At 37.4% G+C, this 17,580-nt stretch overlaps 1 protein-coding gene across 3 annotated transcripts; it reads right to left on the reverse strand.

Annotated features, from left to right (window-relative positions):
• Positions 1-7,406: 7,406 nt before the first annotated feature.
• Positions 7,407-14,623, reverse strand: ZPBP2 (zona pellucida binding protein 2). Of its 3 annotated transcripts, none has more exons than XM_074342895.1 (8): positions 14,366-14,623; positions 14,164-14,229; positions 12,856-12,981; positions 12,029-12,190; positions 11,175-11,393; positions 10,209-10,291; positions 9,189-9,339; positions 7,407-8,589 (listed from the first exon to the last, which is right to left on the reverse strand). In XM_074342895.1, exons 1-8 carry the CDS (start codon positions 14,412-14,414, stop codon positions 8,495-8,497), a joined length of 951 nt encoding a protein of 316 aa, XP_074198996.1. In that variant the 5' UTR covers positions 14,415-14,623; the 3' UTR covers positions 7,407-8,494. The 3 variants fall into 3 exon arrangements, with proteins under 3 accessions (XP_074198996.1, XP_010958764.1, XP_010958766.1); XM_010960462.3 differs by having other exon boundaries at positions 9,159-9,339; XM_010960464.3 differs by lacking the exon at positions 11,175-11,393 and having other exon boundaries at positions 9,159-9,339.
• Between the last annotated feature and the right edge of the window lie 2,957 nt (positions 14,624-17,580).

Consider the following 17,580-nt stretch of genomic DNA (forward strand, 5'->3'; position numbering starts at 1 on the left):
TTTATTTTATTTATTTATTTTTTTGAGATTAATCTTTAGAAAGAATCAAGGCATGAAAGAATATATTCATTATGATTCTCTCCATAATGTTCAAAAACAGAGAAACTATATGGCTTAGGGATCCACACTTTGGTGGTAAAACTCCAAGGAAAGGAAGGAAATTATTATTATGATTCATTCTCTTTGGAGGAGGGATGGTATGCCAGGGACAGGCACATGGGAAAGGAGTGGGTGTCTAGGGTGCTAGAAATATTTTATTTCTTCACCTGGAATGGTGTGTAGCTTAGATGTTTATTTGATAATTATTTTTAAGCTTTTAGGTTTGGGTTTAATGCACTTTTCTGTATGCATGTTGTATTTCACAATAAAAGTGGTGGGAAAAAAAGAGAATGATGATGTTTACTGTTCCATTTTAAGCTTTTCCATGTGTTGAGGAAGTATAAACCCTTCCTCTGCCTTCTGAAATCTTCCCTCAAATCTACCACCTAAAAATAGCCAAGGGCTAGAGGTTCCTAAACTGCTGTCTAGATTACAATGGCACTTAGTTGGAGTACTTTGTCTCAGACGCTAGTCTGTGCCCTCCCTGGTGACAGAGGCCGAGACTACTGAGCACAGTAACTATAGTCAGTAAAAGTTTGTTGACTGAATGTATGCAAGTTCTGGTGAAAGCTATGGATTCCCGGCTGTGTAGCATCACTTTATCTACCATAAGCCCCACAAGCTAATACCGAGCCTTCAAATTGTTGGTGTTTTATGGTTTACATAGTTCTTTCACACAAATTACATGATTACGTAAAGTTACTTTAGAAGAGAAGTTGAACCTGGTATTAGTTTTCCCATAGCAGGAATGAGAACATGGTCTCTGCCAAAGATAGAAGATGACAGAGTCAGCACTAGAATTTGAAAGCCAGGGCCTTTGCAGTGTAGACTGCAGATGTCTTCCTCACTTGCTTTCTGTCATTCAGGGTAGACATATCTTGCAAGATGCTTTGAAAACCACTGGATATTAGACTCAAACTGCTCAGCCATAAGAAAGAAGACGGAGGCACACACACATATCTCCACCCTCAGTTTAGTCTTTCTGCTGCATTAAAAAATTTGGTTGACTTCCTTCTGTGTGAGCCAGATTCCAGAAAACTTCCACAGAAATGAGGTAGGAGGAGCGCAGGAGTCTAACTTAGAGCTCTTCAGTCAAAACTATGTGACCTATATCTGCAAGAAAAGGACTTCAAGTTCATTGGGACTCAGGTGCTTCCTCTACCCTCTGAGTTGTATGCAACCTTATCTACTCAATGGTTGGTCATTAAAACCACTTTCTTTTTTCTTTGCTTCCTGTTTCTAGACACCTTCATTGCTCTCTATTTGTTTCCAGATTCTGATACCAGATTATCAATGTGTTACCCTGGGATGATCCAAAGTGACAGTGAGGTGGGAAGCCCCATGAAAAAGATGGCAAGACCCCCAAGCAGGGCCACTACCCTCCTGCCAGCACCATTCGGTTCTCTGGCCCAGGAGCATTATCTCAATTTTTAACTCTGAAACGGCTTACTTCTAGGAAAGCGGAACTTACCCCTAAGATTCTGTTGGTTCCATAAGATCACTCCTGATTGGTCCATTTCTATCACTCCTGATTGGTCCATTTGTTATATCTTATTTCCATATGATGTTGCAAAATGTTGCAAAATCTAGACTGGTAGCCTATAAAAGCCTGTGTAAACCTACAGACAGGGTCCAGAGCTTAGAGTGTTAACTCCACTGGGCCCGTTGGCGTAATAAACCTGAGTTCTCTAACCCTCCGAGTGCTGCTTGGTCTCTCCGCAGACCCAGGTTGCTGTCACAACTGAGCTATAACACTGAGCTGTAACACACTTTGCTGCAACAATAGCACAGTATCTATTTATCCCAACTTCAACTCACATATCTAGCAGTCTTCATAATAAACGCTGCCACTCTGGAACTATACTTTGGCACCTACTATGCTTTGGCACCAATCATGTTTCTGCAACCTTAGTATCCTTCAGACCTACATAAGTCATTATTGTGGCAAAGCTGCTGAAGTTATATTCCTTCTTGACAGTTATAATCTCTGGCTCAGTGAGAAATACCAAAGTTCTTTCTTTGGCTACTTAATTTTCAATTCCAAAGAATAAGTTATTGGTGAAATATTAAGTCTGCTATGATGAGAAAATAATTTCCATTCTAGGCCACTAACACCTGCACAAAACTGGCAGTGATACAAATGTTTTTCCCCCATTATTATGACTTCAAAAATGTTTTTTTTCTTGAGATCAGGTTTTGGTTTTGACTATAAAACTATTTCCACTCGTAGAGCTAAAGGTAATCATACTAATCTGTCAGCTTATCTACATTCTTCCTTCTAAGGGACTGAAGAAGCTTACGGAACTGAAGGAGGAAGCCAAGAAGGGCCTGAGAAACATTTATCAGATGCATGAGCTGTGGGGTAAGGAAAACTTGCTAAGGGTGAACACAGTTAAGATGCAAATAATGGCAGCAACCTAAAGAGTAAAAGGGCATTTTTTTTTTTTTTTTTGGAGGATGAAAAACAAAATACAAAAGGAGAAGATAGCTTCCTGGCTTAGGAAAAAAAGAAACTAAAAAAACCAGAAGAGCAGTGCCTACATTCTGTGGGATTTTCTAAGGAGAGGGGAGAAAAAAGTCAAACCAGAGCTGACAACATCGAAAAGCAGCAGGTGGCAATCTCATGGTACTCAGTTCCATCACTAGTTCACCCTTTCACCTGCACTGTTAAGCTTTCCATCACTGGGGTTGCTTAAAGTTTGTATTTTGTTATATCTTATTTGCCTACGAGGCACTTTTCCATTAAAACCGCTTTGTTTGAAGAGCTTATATAAAGTATTACTGTTAAGGTAAAACTTACTGTGACAGAATTAGTAATTAAGAGCCTAGATTCTGGAGACTTTCAACGCCAACTCTACCACTGACTAGCTGTGTGACTTTGAGCAAACTGCTTAACAATTATGTGCCTCCATTTGCACTCTACACAATATGAACAGAGTATCTACTTACTATGATGAAAAGGAGGGCTACTGAATGAATGCATCAGAAATGTCTGGAACAGTGCCTGGCACCTGGTGGTATATGTGTGTTGGCTACTATTCTGGAGCACATGCAGCTTTCCCCCTTCAACATTTAATTCTTAAAGGGGCCAAATTTTCCCCTTAGAATTCTATCATTAAAATGTTCATATTCTGTTCCTTAACTTTTTATAAAATTTTGCTGTTTCAAAATGAGATGCTATTGTAAATTTAAAAAAAAAATACATGTTTGTCTCAGGATATCTTTACGTTCATTAACCTGTGTGCCTAATTTTTTAATGCTAACAGAATAAAACTGTTCAAACAACAGACAGAGATTTATCCTTATTGGAATAGACATGTATTCTGGATATGCATATCCCTTCCATGTTTACAATGCTTCTGCCAGCACCGCCACCAGCGGACTCACAGAATGCCTTATCTACCATCCTGGCATTCTGTACAGCACTGTGCATCAAGAAACTCACTTCAGAGCAAAAGAAGCAAAGCAGGGGGCTCATAACCATGGAATTAAATGATCTTACTACAAACCCCATCACTCAGAAGCAACTGGCATAACTGAGAGGTGAAATGGCTTGCTAAAATCCCAGTTACAGTGTCAGTTGGGAGACAATACCCTGAAATCAAAGGATTTTGTTTTACAGGATGCAGTATATGCTTTGAATCAAAGACCAATACATAGTGCTGACTCCGTCATGGCCAGAATAGTCCAGGAATCAAATGTGGAAGTGCGAGTGGACCTTCTCACTATTACACCTAATAACCCACTTGCAGAAGTTTTGCTTCCTATCCTGGCAACCTTGAACCCTGTTGGCTGGAAATCTTTGTCCCCAAATGGGAGCTGCTTGGTTCTTCCCTGAAATGGAAAACGGACTGCCACTTGAATATTTTGGGTTCCATATGCCACTAAATCAACAGGCAAAAAAGGTAAGGTGTCCATCTCCCAGATGGGGTGATTGATCCTGATAACCAAGGGAAACGGGGTTGCTATGCAACAGCAGCAAGGAGGACTATGTCTGGAACCCAGGAGATTCTCTGGAGTGCCTCTTAGTTCTTCAATGCCTAGTACTAAAGGTTAAAGGAAAACTACATGGCAACAATAAAAAAAAGGGCAGAACAATGAGGATTCAAACCCTTTGGGTATTCCATCAGATAAAGAACCCAGAGCAACTGGCTGAGGGCAAGAAAACTATGAAATAAGTATTTGACGAAGGAAGCCACAGGTATCAATTACAACCTCGTGACCAACTACAGAAACAAAGTAACTTTGCATATTTTCTTTTTGCTTGTTACATTCATACGTCTATTTTAATACACTACCCATCTTCATCTTTCCTCTCCTTTTTTGTTTTACAGACAAGTTGTTGGAAGTTAAGTTTTGCAATTTAGTCCTTAGGTAACAGAATGAGACTGTGACTGAACTTGAGGAATAATTAATATAGTTAGCAACAGAAACAATGACTGTTGGGACTATATGTCTTGTAGGTACTTGTGAGATGGATGGCTGTATCTTCTTAGGTAGAAACATAAATTTGCCTTGTCAATGTATGAGAATTCACACGTGTGTAGAAAGGTGCATGTGAAAGCTGAGCAGCCAAAGGGTTGGACTACACCAGTTATCAATTTATTGCTTCTCAACAACACATCATCCTTTTTGCCTGCTTTGTGAAGATGGATCTGGGCCTTGTAAATATTTTCCTTTACCAGCTGGCCAAATGTCAAACTTTGTCAGAAGATGCTGGAGAGACATTACAGAAGGAAAGGAATTTTCCTTTTCATTCTGGGTTGTTCCCTTGGCAGGCTCCTGCAGCACGTGCAGTGTCCCCAGCGTCCATATCCTGCAGTGCATGGTGGCCAGCAGCTTCGCCAACAACCACTCCTCCGTGCTTGAGTGTGGTTTTGCAGCAGAGTGAGAAATCTCCCCATGAAGAGCTTTCCTTTGCACCGCAGAGGGTAGATCTCAGGAAAGTTCCAGCGAGTGAATTTCCAGCAGCAGTGACGTCATCCAGTGACCCACGGTTGTGCCCTCTTCAATAAGGGTCTAGATCTCAGCCCTAGGAGATGGTGGCTCTTTCTTTGACTCTCTGTCTCAGTCCTAGTGGTAGGAAGGCTCTTTATATCTGTTATTCCTATATTCTTTAGGGTTCTCTTTATATCTTATTATCCAATTCCTTGTTATTCTAATCCCCTCTTTTGGTTAATAATTCTTTATATTAAACCTTCCCTGTACAAATTACTTTATTTTTTGTCTCCTGATTGGACTCTGACTAACACACATACCTACAATGTTAATACTAACACTAAATAACCCTAATACTAAAAGCAGATAATGATATCATAAGAAAGGAAAACTATAGATTAACATGTCTCATAAAATAAATGCAAAAATCCTCAACAGAATTTTAGCAAATCAAATCCAACAATGTGTAAAAATAACTATACACTACAACTAAAAGGATTTATTCTGAATACATAAGGATGGTTCAACATTGGAAAATCAATTAATGTAATCCATCACATCAACAGACTAAAGATGAAAAAAATCATATGATCACATTAATAAATGCAGGAAAAGCATTTGGCAAAATCCAATACCTGATTCATGATAAAAACTCTCAGCAAAGTAGGAATAGAGGAGAACTTCCTTGACTTAACAAAGAATATCTATTAAAAAAAAAAAAAGACAACTATAGCTAACATCACATGCAATAGTAAAAATCTGAATGCTTTCTGTCTAAGATCAGGAACAAGACAAGGATGTGTGCTCTCTCACCATTCCCATTCAACATCATACTGGAAGTTCTAGCTAACGCAATAAAAGAGATAAGGAAATAAAAGATAAAAAGATTGGGAAGGAAGAAATAAAACTGTTTCGTTTGGAGATAACATGACTGTCAAGTAGAAAATCCCAAAGTATTGACAAAAAACTTTCTGGAATTAATAAGTGATTATAGTGAGATCACAGGCTACAGGGCTAATAATATACAAAAGTTAACTGCCTTCTTAAACACCAGCAATAAATACTTTGGAATTTGAAATTAAAAATATAAGACCATTTACATTGGCACCAAAAAATTAAGTATTTAGGTATAAATCTAAGAAAATATGTACAGGATCTATATGAGGAAAATGAAAAAACTCTGATAAAATAAAACAAAGAAAACCTAAATAAACAGAGAGATATTCCATGTTCCTGGACAGGAAAACTCAAAATTGTTAAGATGTCAATTTTCCTCAGCTTGACCTATAGATTCAATGCAATTCCAACCAAACTTCCAGCAAGTTATTTTGTGGTTATCAACAAACTTAACTCTAAAATTTATATGAAAAGGCAAAAGATCCAGGATAATTAATACAATACTGAAGACAAACAGGGGACTGACACTAACCAAATTTAAGACTTACTACACAGTAATCAAGACAGCGTGGTATTGATGAAAGAATAGATGAATTAATAAATGGAGCAGAATAGAGAACCCAGACGTAGTCCCACACAAATGTAGTCAACTGATCTTTGACAAAGGAGCAAAGGCAATTCAATGGAGGAAGGACAGTCTTTTGAGCAGACGGTGCTGGAACTGGACATCCATATGCAAAAAGCAAAACAAAGAATCTGGACATAAAACTTACACTTTTCACAAAAACGAATCCATCTTAGATTAAAAGTAAAACATGAAACTGTATTAACTGCTAGAATATAACAGGAGCAAATCTAGATGACTTTGGGTTTGGTGATGAGTTTTTAGGCATGACACCAAAAGCATGATTCATGAAAGTAAAAATTGATAAATCGGATTTTACTAAAATTAAAAACTTCTCCTCAGTGAAAGACATTGTTAGAAGAATGAAGAGACAAGGGACAAAATGGGAGAAAATATTTGCAAAACACATATCTGATACAGAACTTATATCTAAAATATACAAAGAACTCTTAGAACTCAACAGTAAGAATAAACAATTCACTTAAAAAATGGAGAAAGATCTGAACAGACATCTCACCAGAGAAGATATACAGATGACAAATAAACACGTGAAAAGATGTTCAGAATCAGATGTCACTGAGGAATTTCAAATTAAAACAACAATGAAATATCACTATATACCTATTAGAATGGCCAAAATCCAACAAACTGTAAATACCAAAACTTGGTGCGGATGAGGAGCAACAAGAAACATACCCACTGCTGGTGGGAGTGCAAAAAGGTAGGAACAGTTTGGCAGTTTCTTACAAAACTAAACATAATCTTACCATACATCTAGCAATCATGCTCCTAGGTATTTATGCAATTGATCTGAAAACTTACGTCCGTACAAAAACCTGCACACAAATATTTATATCAGCTTTATTCATAATCACCAAAAACTGTAAGCAATCAAGATATCCTTTATATACCCATATGATGGAATATTATCCAGTAATTAAAAAAGATCTATCAAGTCACAAAGAGATAAGGAGGAACCTTAAACATATATTGCTAAGTGAAAGAAGCCAGTCTGGAAAGTCTATATACTGTACAATTCCAAGTATATGACATTTTGGAAAAGGCAAAGCTACAGAGACAGTAAAAAATTAGTGGTTGTCAAGGGCTCTGGGGTGAGTGAGAGAGATGAACAGGTGAAGCACAGGGCTTAAAATAACGGTGGTGAAACTGTTCTGTATGAAACCATAAGGATGGACACAGGTCATTATGCATCTGTCAAAACTCACAGAACTATACCATACAAATAATGAACCTTAATATAAACTATGAGCTATAGCTGATAATGTATCAACGTTGGTTCATTAATTGTAACAAATGTATCACACTAATGTAAGACTTTAATAATAGAGGAAACTGGGAAGGGGTGAGGGCATGGGCTGGAGTGGGTATATGGAACTCCGTGTAATATCTGCTAGATTATTCTGTAAACCTAAAACTATACTAAAAAATAAAGTCTATTTTTCTAAAAACAATCTAAAAGCAAAGAGACCAAAATAAATAACTTTTTGGTTCTAATTATAAGAGTAATATATATGCTTTTATATCATACAAGAGTGATATCAAACAAAATAACATGTGGGAAGTATAAAGTTTTTATTACATTATATTTTGCTACTCTTGACCTTAATATAGTCTTAGGTACAGACTGTTTGTTTGTAAACAACAAAACATATTTCATTAAAAATCATCCACTGATACTTACACTTTCCTTTGCATGCTGGTGATATTAGATTAAATGCCTTCTTAGAAATGCCATGTCGACTATCTTTTTAAGATTTCTAAAATGTATGTTTTCCAATGTTATCATCTTACTGATCTTACTTAATGGAACTATCTGTGACTCTCTGGGATGTGAGCAAGTCATCTTATGTCTCCCACCTCCACAAGCAAGAACAGTGCTTTCACCTTTAGTCTTCACATTGCGATTTTTGAAGTTTATGGGCAAGTTTTAGCTCCGTAGATACGCGTGGAAACACAAGTCTGACATGTAACATCGACATCAGGACTAAACGTCCCAGGACTACAAACCACTGCAGAGGAAAACACAATGGAATAGATTATTATTTCACTTAGAGGTATTTTATACCAAGAATACCAACTGCCGTCAATGTCACACCATCCCTATACCTATGTTACACTGAGTAATGTTCAGCCAATTAACATATGGAAGATTATTCATGAGTTTTAAACATTGTTATCTGATGATCTTAAAGGTAGGAGGAAGTTAGAATCTTAGCTATTTTTTCCTTTAGTATCAGCATTTTACAGTATCTTCTGCAGTGCTCCATTTATGAGCTCCTATTTCTCATTTTCTAGTTCCTATTTCCAGTTTCTAGGTAGGAACATTTTGCTGTCTTTCACAGTATAGTAGCTTAAGCCAGAATACCACAGAAATGTTTTGTAATACAAAAGACTACATTAGGCAGAATTAATATACATGAAGATGATTATATTTAGAAATCTGGACTTTGAATTTTTACTTCCCTTTAACTAAGTATGTTTTTTGGGAAGAGAATCACTATAAAGATTCAAATCAGTTATGCCAAGTGAATTCTGACTATAAAACCTAAATATTTAGATATTTATACTTTATAATTACCGCAACAACTAGCGCAATTGCTGTGCAGACCTTCGTTTTTCCCAAAGCCTGGACGACAGCTATCCATACGCATTATATGAAAACTGTGGTCCACAAAATGCATAGCTGGTAGAGTTTTCTTAAAGTCATGCTTGAAAATATATGCTTGGCGCCGGAAAAATTCTTCTATTCGATCTCTTGCCTAAGATTGAAAAATACCAGAGAGAAGTACAATTACTAAACTGTGAACCAAATTTCTCCTCTTGTATCAGAGGCAATGAAATGCAGTATAAGCATGCTGTGCTTTACACAGCAGAAGAATTCCTGAAATGATGTGTGTTAATATTAAAAATTAGTCTAGCCTAGACTTTATCAATTATTGTCAATTTATATGTACAAAGGTTAATAAAAATTAAATTGAGGTTAAAAACACTTGTTTTGAAATATTTGCAGCATGTCTATTCCATATGTAGATAACTGGGAGTTCCTTACTTCTAATTCCAAAGAGCCAAGGAAACCAAAACTTTTCTCTAATCAGCATTACAGACGAATGATGCAAATTTTATCTTCTGAGCATAAAGTTTAAATAATTAACTAGTAATAACTAAATGATTCCCATAAACCATGCATAATATTACGGGTGTAGGCTCAGGGACTAGACTAGGAAAGTGAAGGAAATTTTTAGACTATGTCCTTAGCCTCTGAGGAGGTAAAAAAGGAGAGAGCAGGTATTATCATCAGTACGATACAATTCTGGAAGAACTACTGGCTTAACCTGGGATGACATGATTGTAAGGTTGTTCTTCAAGCTGCTGCTTAGTTATCATTTGGAGAACAAAGACCAGTGAACCATCCTTCTGTCATAGGGAAAATACATCATATTAACCTGGGGAGCTATACAATATTGCAGATAACCTATTCCAAAACAAAACATCTTTAAAACAGCCAAGATGCTCAGAATCTGTTTATAAAACTGAAATGAAGCCAAAAATCAGTAAGACTTCATATTTTAAGTTTTTAAATAGCTTTACTGACTATTCAAATACTTTCCCCTTACACTGAAATTCTTACCTGGAGGATATTATGATTAGTGGTATCTTCACAGTCAACAGACTCATTGCATGTACCTTTCCACCTCGGTGCAAAAGGATTAACTGGAGGGGGAAAAACGACATCTTCACAAAAGGATTCTAAGAACTTACAAACATTCCAGTAAAGCTCCAAATGCTGAATTCAGTATGCATGTGTGCATGTGTTTAATCTGTGTCATTCTAGTAATAAAGGAAAGGTTCACAATTTGAATAATTTATACATTATGATTTCACTCCATCTGGGGGCTATTGGAGGTAACTACAAGGCTTTAGAGTGAATAGATGTAAGGTCCTACTGTATATAGCACAGGGAACTATATTCAGTGCCTTGTAATGGCCCATAATGAACAAGAATATGAAAAGTGTATGTGTGTGTACGTGTGTGTGTGTATATATATATATATATATATATATATATATATATATATATATATATATATATAATATTAACCTGGGGAGCTATATAATATTGCAGATATCCTATTCCAAAACAAAACATCTTTATATATATATATATATATATATAAATGAATCACTATGCTGTATACCAGAAATCAACACATTGTAAATTGACTATAATTCATGAAAAAAATAAATTAAATAAATAGAAATAAATTTAGTTTGGTTTCTCCCTTTTGCTAAGTTCTCAAAAATACAATTTAAAATTCTATAAGAAGTTATAAGTTAAATATTAGCTGCTTAAAGGCCATATTTATAAAATGAAATTGACTTCTAAAAAGCAACAAATATCATAGGTAAATATGAAGGTAAATAATTAATGTGTTAATTTTTAAAATCACAACCAGGCTAAGACCAACCGTACACTTTAGTTCTTAACAAACATTTAAGGCCTACTATTTGTAAGCTATCTTATATTAATATGGTAATTAATTTTGTAATCAAGATTTAAACTCATAAAATTAAAGAAACATTAAAAAAATTTTACCTTGAAAGGCTATAAACAGCTCATGAGTGAGGCCATGTTTTGGAATTTTAACAAAATGGCATTTATATGATGGTTCTATGATATGGCATGACAAATCAGAAATTAAATTATTCAAGATTTTCTTCAGCACTTTAAAAAGCAGATCATTATATTTTCCTACACAAGATTTTGTGGTAAAACGTACAGCTATCTGATATGCATAATCAGGTTCCCGATAGGCTTTAAAAAAAGATAAGAATAAAAAACAATCATGCCTAGCATTACTTTTCAAATAACAGGTAATATTAAATCCCACAATCTTGCAAACCAGCACAGAAACTTACTTTATCTAATAAAATATTTTAACAGTTTGCCCTCACAAAAAGATAAAAAACTAATAACTTTAATGAAAAAAGGTTATTTTCATCTAATATATTATCTACTTCATACAAGTGAAGATATGGCTTCTGTGGGCTGGCTATATATATGTTACAAGTGTCAAGAAAAAAATAAGATTTTGTCAGGGAGGGTCTTAATTTATAGAAGTGTCACTGCTATCAGCACAGTCCAGTGAAAAGAATCATTAATTTGCTTTTATAGATTTGAGCATCAATTTTTAAATTAGCTGGCGATATTGTGATAAAGTAGATTGTGCCTGCATACGCAGACAGTGGGAAGTGGGACGCAGAAAGAGGATTATTTAGGACACACTATTTTGATGTCAATTTTAGAGTTCTCCTAGTCAAATACTCCCCAAATACTCTGTAAGTCATAATGATTATATATAACAGACTCATTTTCACTAAATGAAGAAACCATATACTTAATTCTGACCCAAACTAAATGTATAAGTTAAACTGTGCCTGTATTCTTACCAAAAAGCATAAAGTCATATCTCTGCTTTACTGTCTTTTCTTCTTGGGTTTCTGCTTTGACAGTCTTATAAGAAAGAGTGCATGTGTAAAGTCCGGACAAAGGCTCCAGAAAGTCTTTTACCAGCAGCTTTCCTGTTTTAGTTATATTTATCCTACTAGTTCCTAAACAGAAGTAGTAAATTACTTGGTTATTTAACATGTAACAATTCACACATTATTTCGTAAACTTGAGGTTACAAATAAATACAAAAAATTAAAAATTAATGGGCTATTTTAACTTCATGATTTCAACTAAATCTTAATTCTGTGGTATTGCTCAATGGAAAACTACAGGATATAAGTACACTTTTGAAATATATTTTGGTTTTCTTTAATGTATTTCTTGGCATCTAATTTTGATGGATTTATGCCAGTAATTCAGTAAGGGAGATTACACTGCTTTGTGACACTATGCAATTTTTTCACATAAGACAGGAAGTAATAATGCTTATATTCCAAGAAACCCTTCTAACCATGACAAATTATATATTAATTACCACCTCTCCTACCACAGGTGCTTTTATCACATTTATCACAAGGATAAATTTTAGGTTTTATAAAAACTTCTGAACTAATACAGCTCTGGGGACTAACGTACAAAAAGTACTGCTTTAGTTTTTGCATAAGGAGAAAGTAAGACCATAATATAAATATGATTTAACTATGGAGTAAGTGAAACTGCAGTTAAAATTAAATTTCAATTTGTTTATTCCAGTAAGTGACAGTGCATTTCTTTAAAAAGTGTTTAAATCATTTAAAAAAGGAGATATTAAAATCAAATGATTTACCTGTTAATGGTTTTTCATTAGGCCCAATCCATAAATAGGTGGGGTCCACCGTTTCCTTTTGAGCACGTTTAAAATCAGTACAGAGAAGGACTGGGCTATTGTGATGTAATTCTACATATAATTTCACTGTGACAAAATACAACAATATATAACTACATTATATAGCGAAATTAAATTAAGAAATACACTTCCTACCATTTTGTCCCAAAGTTGCTTTGATTAGTTCTTTTTGGAGTTCACTATTTTAAAAATCAGCATATAATTATAACACTTAGAATGCTGAAGTCCTTTTTGCTTCTCATAGTAGATTTTTAAAACTCTAGACTGCTAGGGAGTCAATTTTTTTCTTCTTTCTGTGATATTATTGTGTTATTTATGAAAAAGTACATAACACATTTACAAGTTGGTTTTAACGCACAGATTCAGAACCTTCAGAAACAAAAACTTTTGAGGTTAGTGGAATCATTTCAAAGATCAGAAAAGGATCTTTTTGGTTGCGAAACTATTTTAAAGATGATCATTGTCATCCCCTAGGCAAACTTGATATTTAACTATAAATGTTCTCTGTTAGGAACAATAATTAAGCCGATGTGGGGCATACAAGGAAGATTTTCGGCAGTAACTTATTCTGCTTCGGATTTGATGGAAGCAGAAATAATGTGTTTGGAAACAACACAGGCCCACAAGATACTAGTTTTAAAGCCTACTGAACGCCAGGCTCTGAACATAATGAAGACACCATCCTACAATTTGGTGGTGGCAGGGAAGGGGAGGGTCTCCTTCCAAACACGGAGAGATTCCAAACCTGACAAATGCTATGAACTGGCCTAAAGTTACCTAAAGTTAGCCTTAGTAACCAATTTTCCTTGGGGAGTGTGAGAAAGTTTCATCACAATGACAACTCACATTTGAGCTGAGCCATAAAGGATGTGTAGGATTTCTGGTTAGTAAGGGAAGGGCTAAGGGCATTCCAAACAGAGGGACTTCCAGCCCCGGAAAGCACTCCTCTGAGTGGGCCTCGCACTTTGCTAAGCAACAGGGACACCTGGAAGTAAGGTGGTGTCAGAGAAAGAGGTGTGGATTCAATCCTAGCTCCTTACAAGCTGTGCGGCTTTAGGCAAGGAGATACAACTGAGGTGCAGCAGCGTCGCTCTAAAGATGAAACGATGTAACCATCGGGAAGTGCCGAGCACACGGCAGACGTTCAATAAACGTTCGCTCCATCTCCCTCCGCGGGAAGAACGTTAGCAGAACCACGGCACCCCCGGCTCTTCGGATACACTCTGCGAGTGAAGAGGTCCTTATTACCTGGGCGTCCCACTTTGCCATAAACGAAGCCTTCCTTAGTGATTATGGAAGAACGCTGCCATCCAACTGCGGAGGAAAGAAACCACTGACTTTTTACGTAGAAGAGGAGCCAGGGCTCAGAGTCGGGCAGGGCGGGGCGAAGCAGAGGAGGCAGGATGGGGACGAGGGGAGAGGCCTGGGGGCAGGGCGGGAGGAGCCCCACCTCCTGCGAGGTACCAGAGCACCGCGGAGAGAAGGACCCACGCTCGCATCACGGTTCAGGGGTTAGTGTCGCAGGAGGCGTCGATGGGGCGGGCTCCTTTCTACCTCAGCCCCGGCACGACGCCTCCCCATCTCTCCTCCACACAGCGGAGCAAACCGCCAGTGGTCAGCCCCGTTATCCGTCCTTCGCTACCGCGAGAGCCGACGCGCAAGAGATCGCGTGCGTGCTCGGGGGCCTCGCGCGCCTGAGCCGGGCGCAGGGCGCGTGGGCAGGGCCGGGGCGGGGCGAGGCCAGAGGGCCGGGCCCTGGGCTGGTGCGCGGGAGGCGAGCGCCCCGCCCCCTCGCTCGCACGCGGCTGCCGTCGTGCTGGTGCTTCGTGTCTCCCGTCTGTGGCCATTTCCCCGCGCGCTCTTCGGTTTAGTTTTCTGAGAGTTCTGTGAGAGAAGAAAGGAGTAAAAGAACCCAAGGCTTCGCGTCTCGCTCACTTTCTTAGTCTAGGGGCTGAAGAGATCGGCGAGAGGAATACCGTCCTCCCAATAGGATAGGGCAGGTAGGGGATGCAATTCCATTAGGACCTCAGGAGGGAGAAGCTTGTGAGAATTTCCACTTCACCGGAAACAGAGAGCCCCTGGTGGGAATTTCCTATGCCTTTCTTCTCATGAACTCTGAAACTGTGCACAATCTTTTTCAAATCCTTACACCCAGTTTTTACCGATCTGTATTCTTCTACCCACAAAGCAAAGAGCCCGAAGAACCACTAGGGTGCCAACAAGGCGTCTCCAGGCCTTCCCACTCTAGAGGAACATTTCATCTTCATTTTCAACTTCAGTTATCAGACGACGTTGAGAGACCCCACATGCAAATTTATCTAGGGATGTGAAGTAAACCTGTTTTTAAGAAACGGACCCTATTGAATGGCAAGATCCCCAAATCTGCTTTTCCGGTGGGTGGGATGGTAAGTCAGGATCAGTGAGCTCCCAAAGAGACCATGCCAGTGTCTTTCATGGTTCCTTCTTGGCTACTAGTTTAGTGGCCTGGAAAGCCCTGTGTGTTGTCTGTTTCTTAGCAGCGGGACACCCTCAGTGGTGGTTTTGAGTAGGCTGGTGGGTAAAGAGCCCAAGGTTCAGACAGGGTGCAGAATGATTATTTGGGGGTGAGATCAAGAGTTTTCAGTTTTCTTTCCTTTGAGCCGAGTCAGTACTTGGACTATTTCAGATAGTCCGGGAGCAACCTTTGTCAGTGATTTCGTTTTTAGTCACTGTTAATTTTACCTACCTAGCATAAGCCATGAAATGTGATTCTTTGAGTCAGATCCACCCATGTCAGTTACCGTGTCTAGATTCATGATTTAGTCTTAACTGTCTCCTTCTTAAAGTGAGAATAATGGAGACAAATTTAGGCATTATCTTTGAATCCCTGGGAATTTATCATTCCAACTTTAGTCAAAGTACATTATTTTAAAAGTATCTTATTAGGGAAGGTATAGCTCAAGTTGTAGAGTGCATGCTTAGCATGCATGAGGTCCTGGATTCAATCCTCAGTACCTCCTCTAAAAATAAATAAACTTAGTCACCCCCCCCAAATAAAATAAATAATACAATAATAAATAAGTAAAACATTTTTTAGAAGTGTCTTATTAGCTTCCCAGTTATAAGTCATTGATCCTTGTAAATCCTGTGTGATCAACTTTGAATCCTTTGAGAAGAAACTTTACCAAGTGAGTAGTAGTAGTTTGTTCAAAGTATCCATCCACTCTTTCAAAATACTAACATCTTAACATTAAGTTATGGTACATTTCTTACAATTAATGAACAAATGTTGATACCTTACTACTAAATAAAGTCCATGCTTTATTCAGATTTCCTTAGTTTTTACCTAATGTGCTTTTTCTGCTCCAAGATCCCAGTCAGGATCCCCCATTACATTTAGTCATCATGTCTCCTTTTGGTTGTGACAGTTTCTCAGATATTTCTTGGTTTTGATGACACTGACCTGACCTTAACGGGTCAGATACTATGCAAAATGCCTCTCTATTGGAATTTCTCTTCATTTTTTTCATTGTTAGACTGGGGTTATGGGTTTGTGGGAGAAGACTACAGAAGTAAAGTGCCATTCTAACCACATCATATCAAAGGTACATACTTTCAACATGCCTTATATCACTGTTGATGTTACCTTGATCACCTGGCTCAGGTAGTGTTTGTCTGGTTTCTCTGATATAAAGTTACTCTTGCCACCCCCTTTTTCATACTGTACTCTTTGGAAGGAAGTCACTATGTGAACCCCACACTTACAGAATGGGGATTTATGCTCCACCTCCTTGAGGGTGGAGTAGCTGCATAAATTATTTTACCTATTTATTTTGTAATCTATCCCCTTAAGTATAACTCTCTTGAGTCTGAAATACTCAATTCTGAGCTAATTATTTACAGAGTAGTAACACATTCCACTGTCAAGTATAAAGAATGTTGTAATGGAAGACAAACATTTCTACAACTCTTCAGTAACCAAGTAACTATTCATCCTTATACCATCCCTGTGAAATTTTACAGTTCCTCTTCTGCTACTTTTGATGTGCTATTTTTGCCTTTAGAAACTAACAAACAACAAATTTCCCCTTTCAATACTAAAATTAAACCTAGTGTTTAGAGTATTTCTCTGAAATTGATATTATCCTGTAGGACTCCAACCCATACAAGCTACAGAGTTGCTATCACTGTGCCATGATCTCAAAACAAAGCTAATACAAGTTATTAACTCATTAAAAAACTGTGTTTGTGTATATATATGTATGTATGTGTGTGTGTGTGTGTGTGTGTGTGTATATAAAATCCCCTATGCCAAGGCATAAAATAGACTGAATGTTTAAAATAAACTAAAATTCATAAAATTACAACAGTCATACTTTAACTGGTAAGTGTGGGTTTATACTGATATAGTCTACTGATGTATAAACCTACCTTAAGTCTCAAATATATTTGTGTATACTAACAATGTAAGTTTCTTACAAGGGTGAAAGTGGTCTCTTTGCAAATCATTCACATTTATCCAATTCAGCACGCTGGGTAACTTATAAGGACTCACCTGAACAATGTCCCTTAGTGTGAAGAAAAGTTCTGCTTTTGAAACATTATGTGGTCATGTCCCCTTTCCTCTCTCTATAGTCAAATGTGTGCTTGACCTCTATAAATTGGGAAGGATGTTGGGACAAGATG

The sequence above is a fragment of the Camelus bactrianus genome, chromosome 16 (genome assembly GCF_048773025.1).
Source record: "Camelus bactrianus isolate YW-2024 breed Bactrian camel chromosome 16, ASM4877302v1, whole genome shotgun sequence".
NCBI classification, from domain to species: Eukaryota; Metazoa; Chordata; class Mammalia; order Artiodactyla; family Camelidae; genus Camelus; species Camelus bactrianus.

Coding starts and splice junctions, on each gene's coding strand:
- ZPBP2 (XM_010960462.3), bottom strand. CDS start 14,414: ATGCGAGCGTGGGTCCTTCTCTCCGCGGTGCTCTGGTACCTCGCAGGA. Junction 11,394..12,028: donor ATATGACTTTATGCTTTTTG/GTAAGAATACAG, acceptor CTTTTTTTAAAG/CCTATCGGGAACCTGATTAT. Junction 9,340..10,208: donor CTAATCATAATATCCTCCAG/GTAAGAATTTCA, acceptor TTTCAATCTTAG/GCAAGAGATCGAATAGAAGA.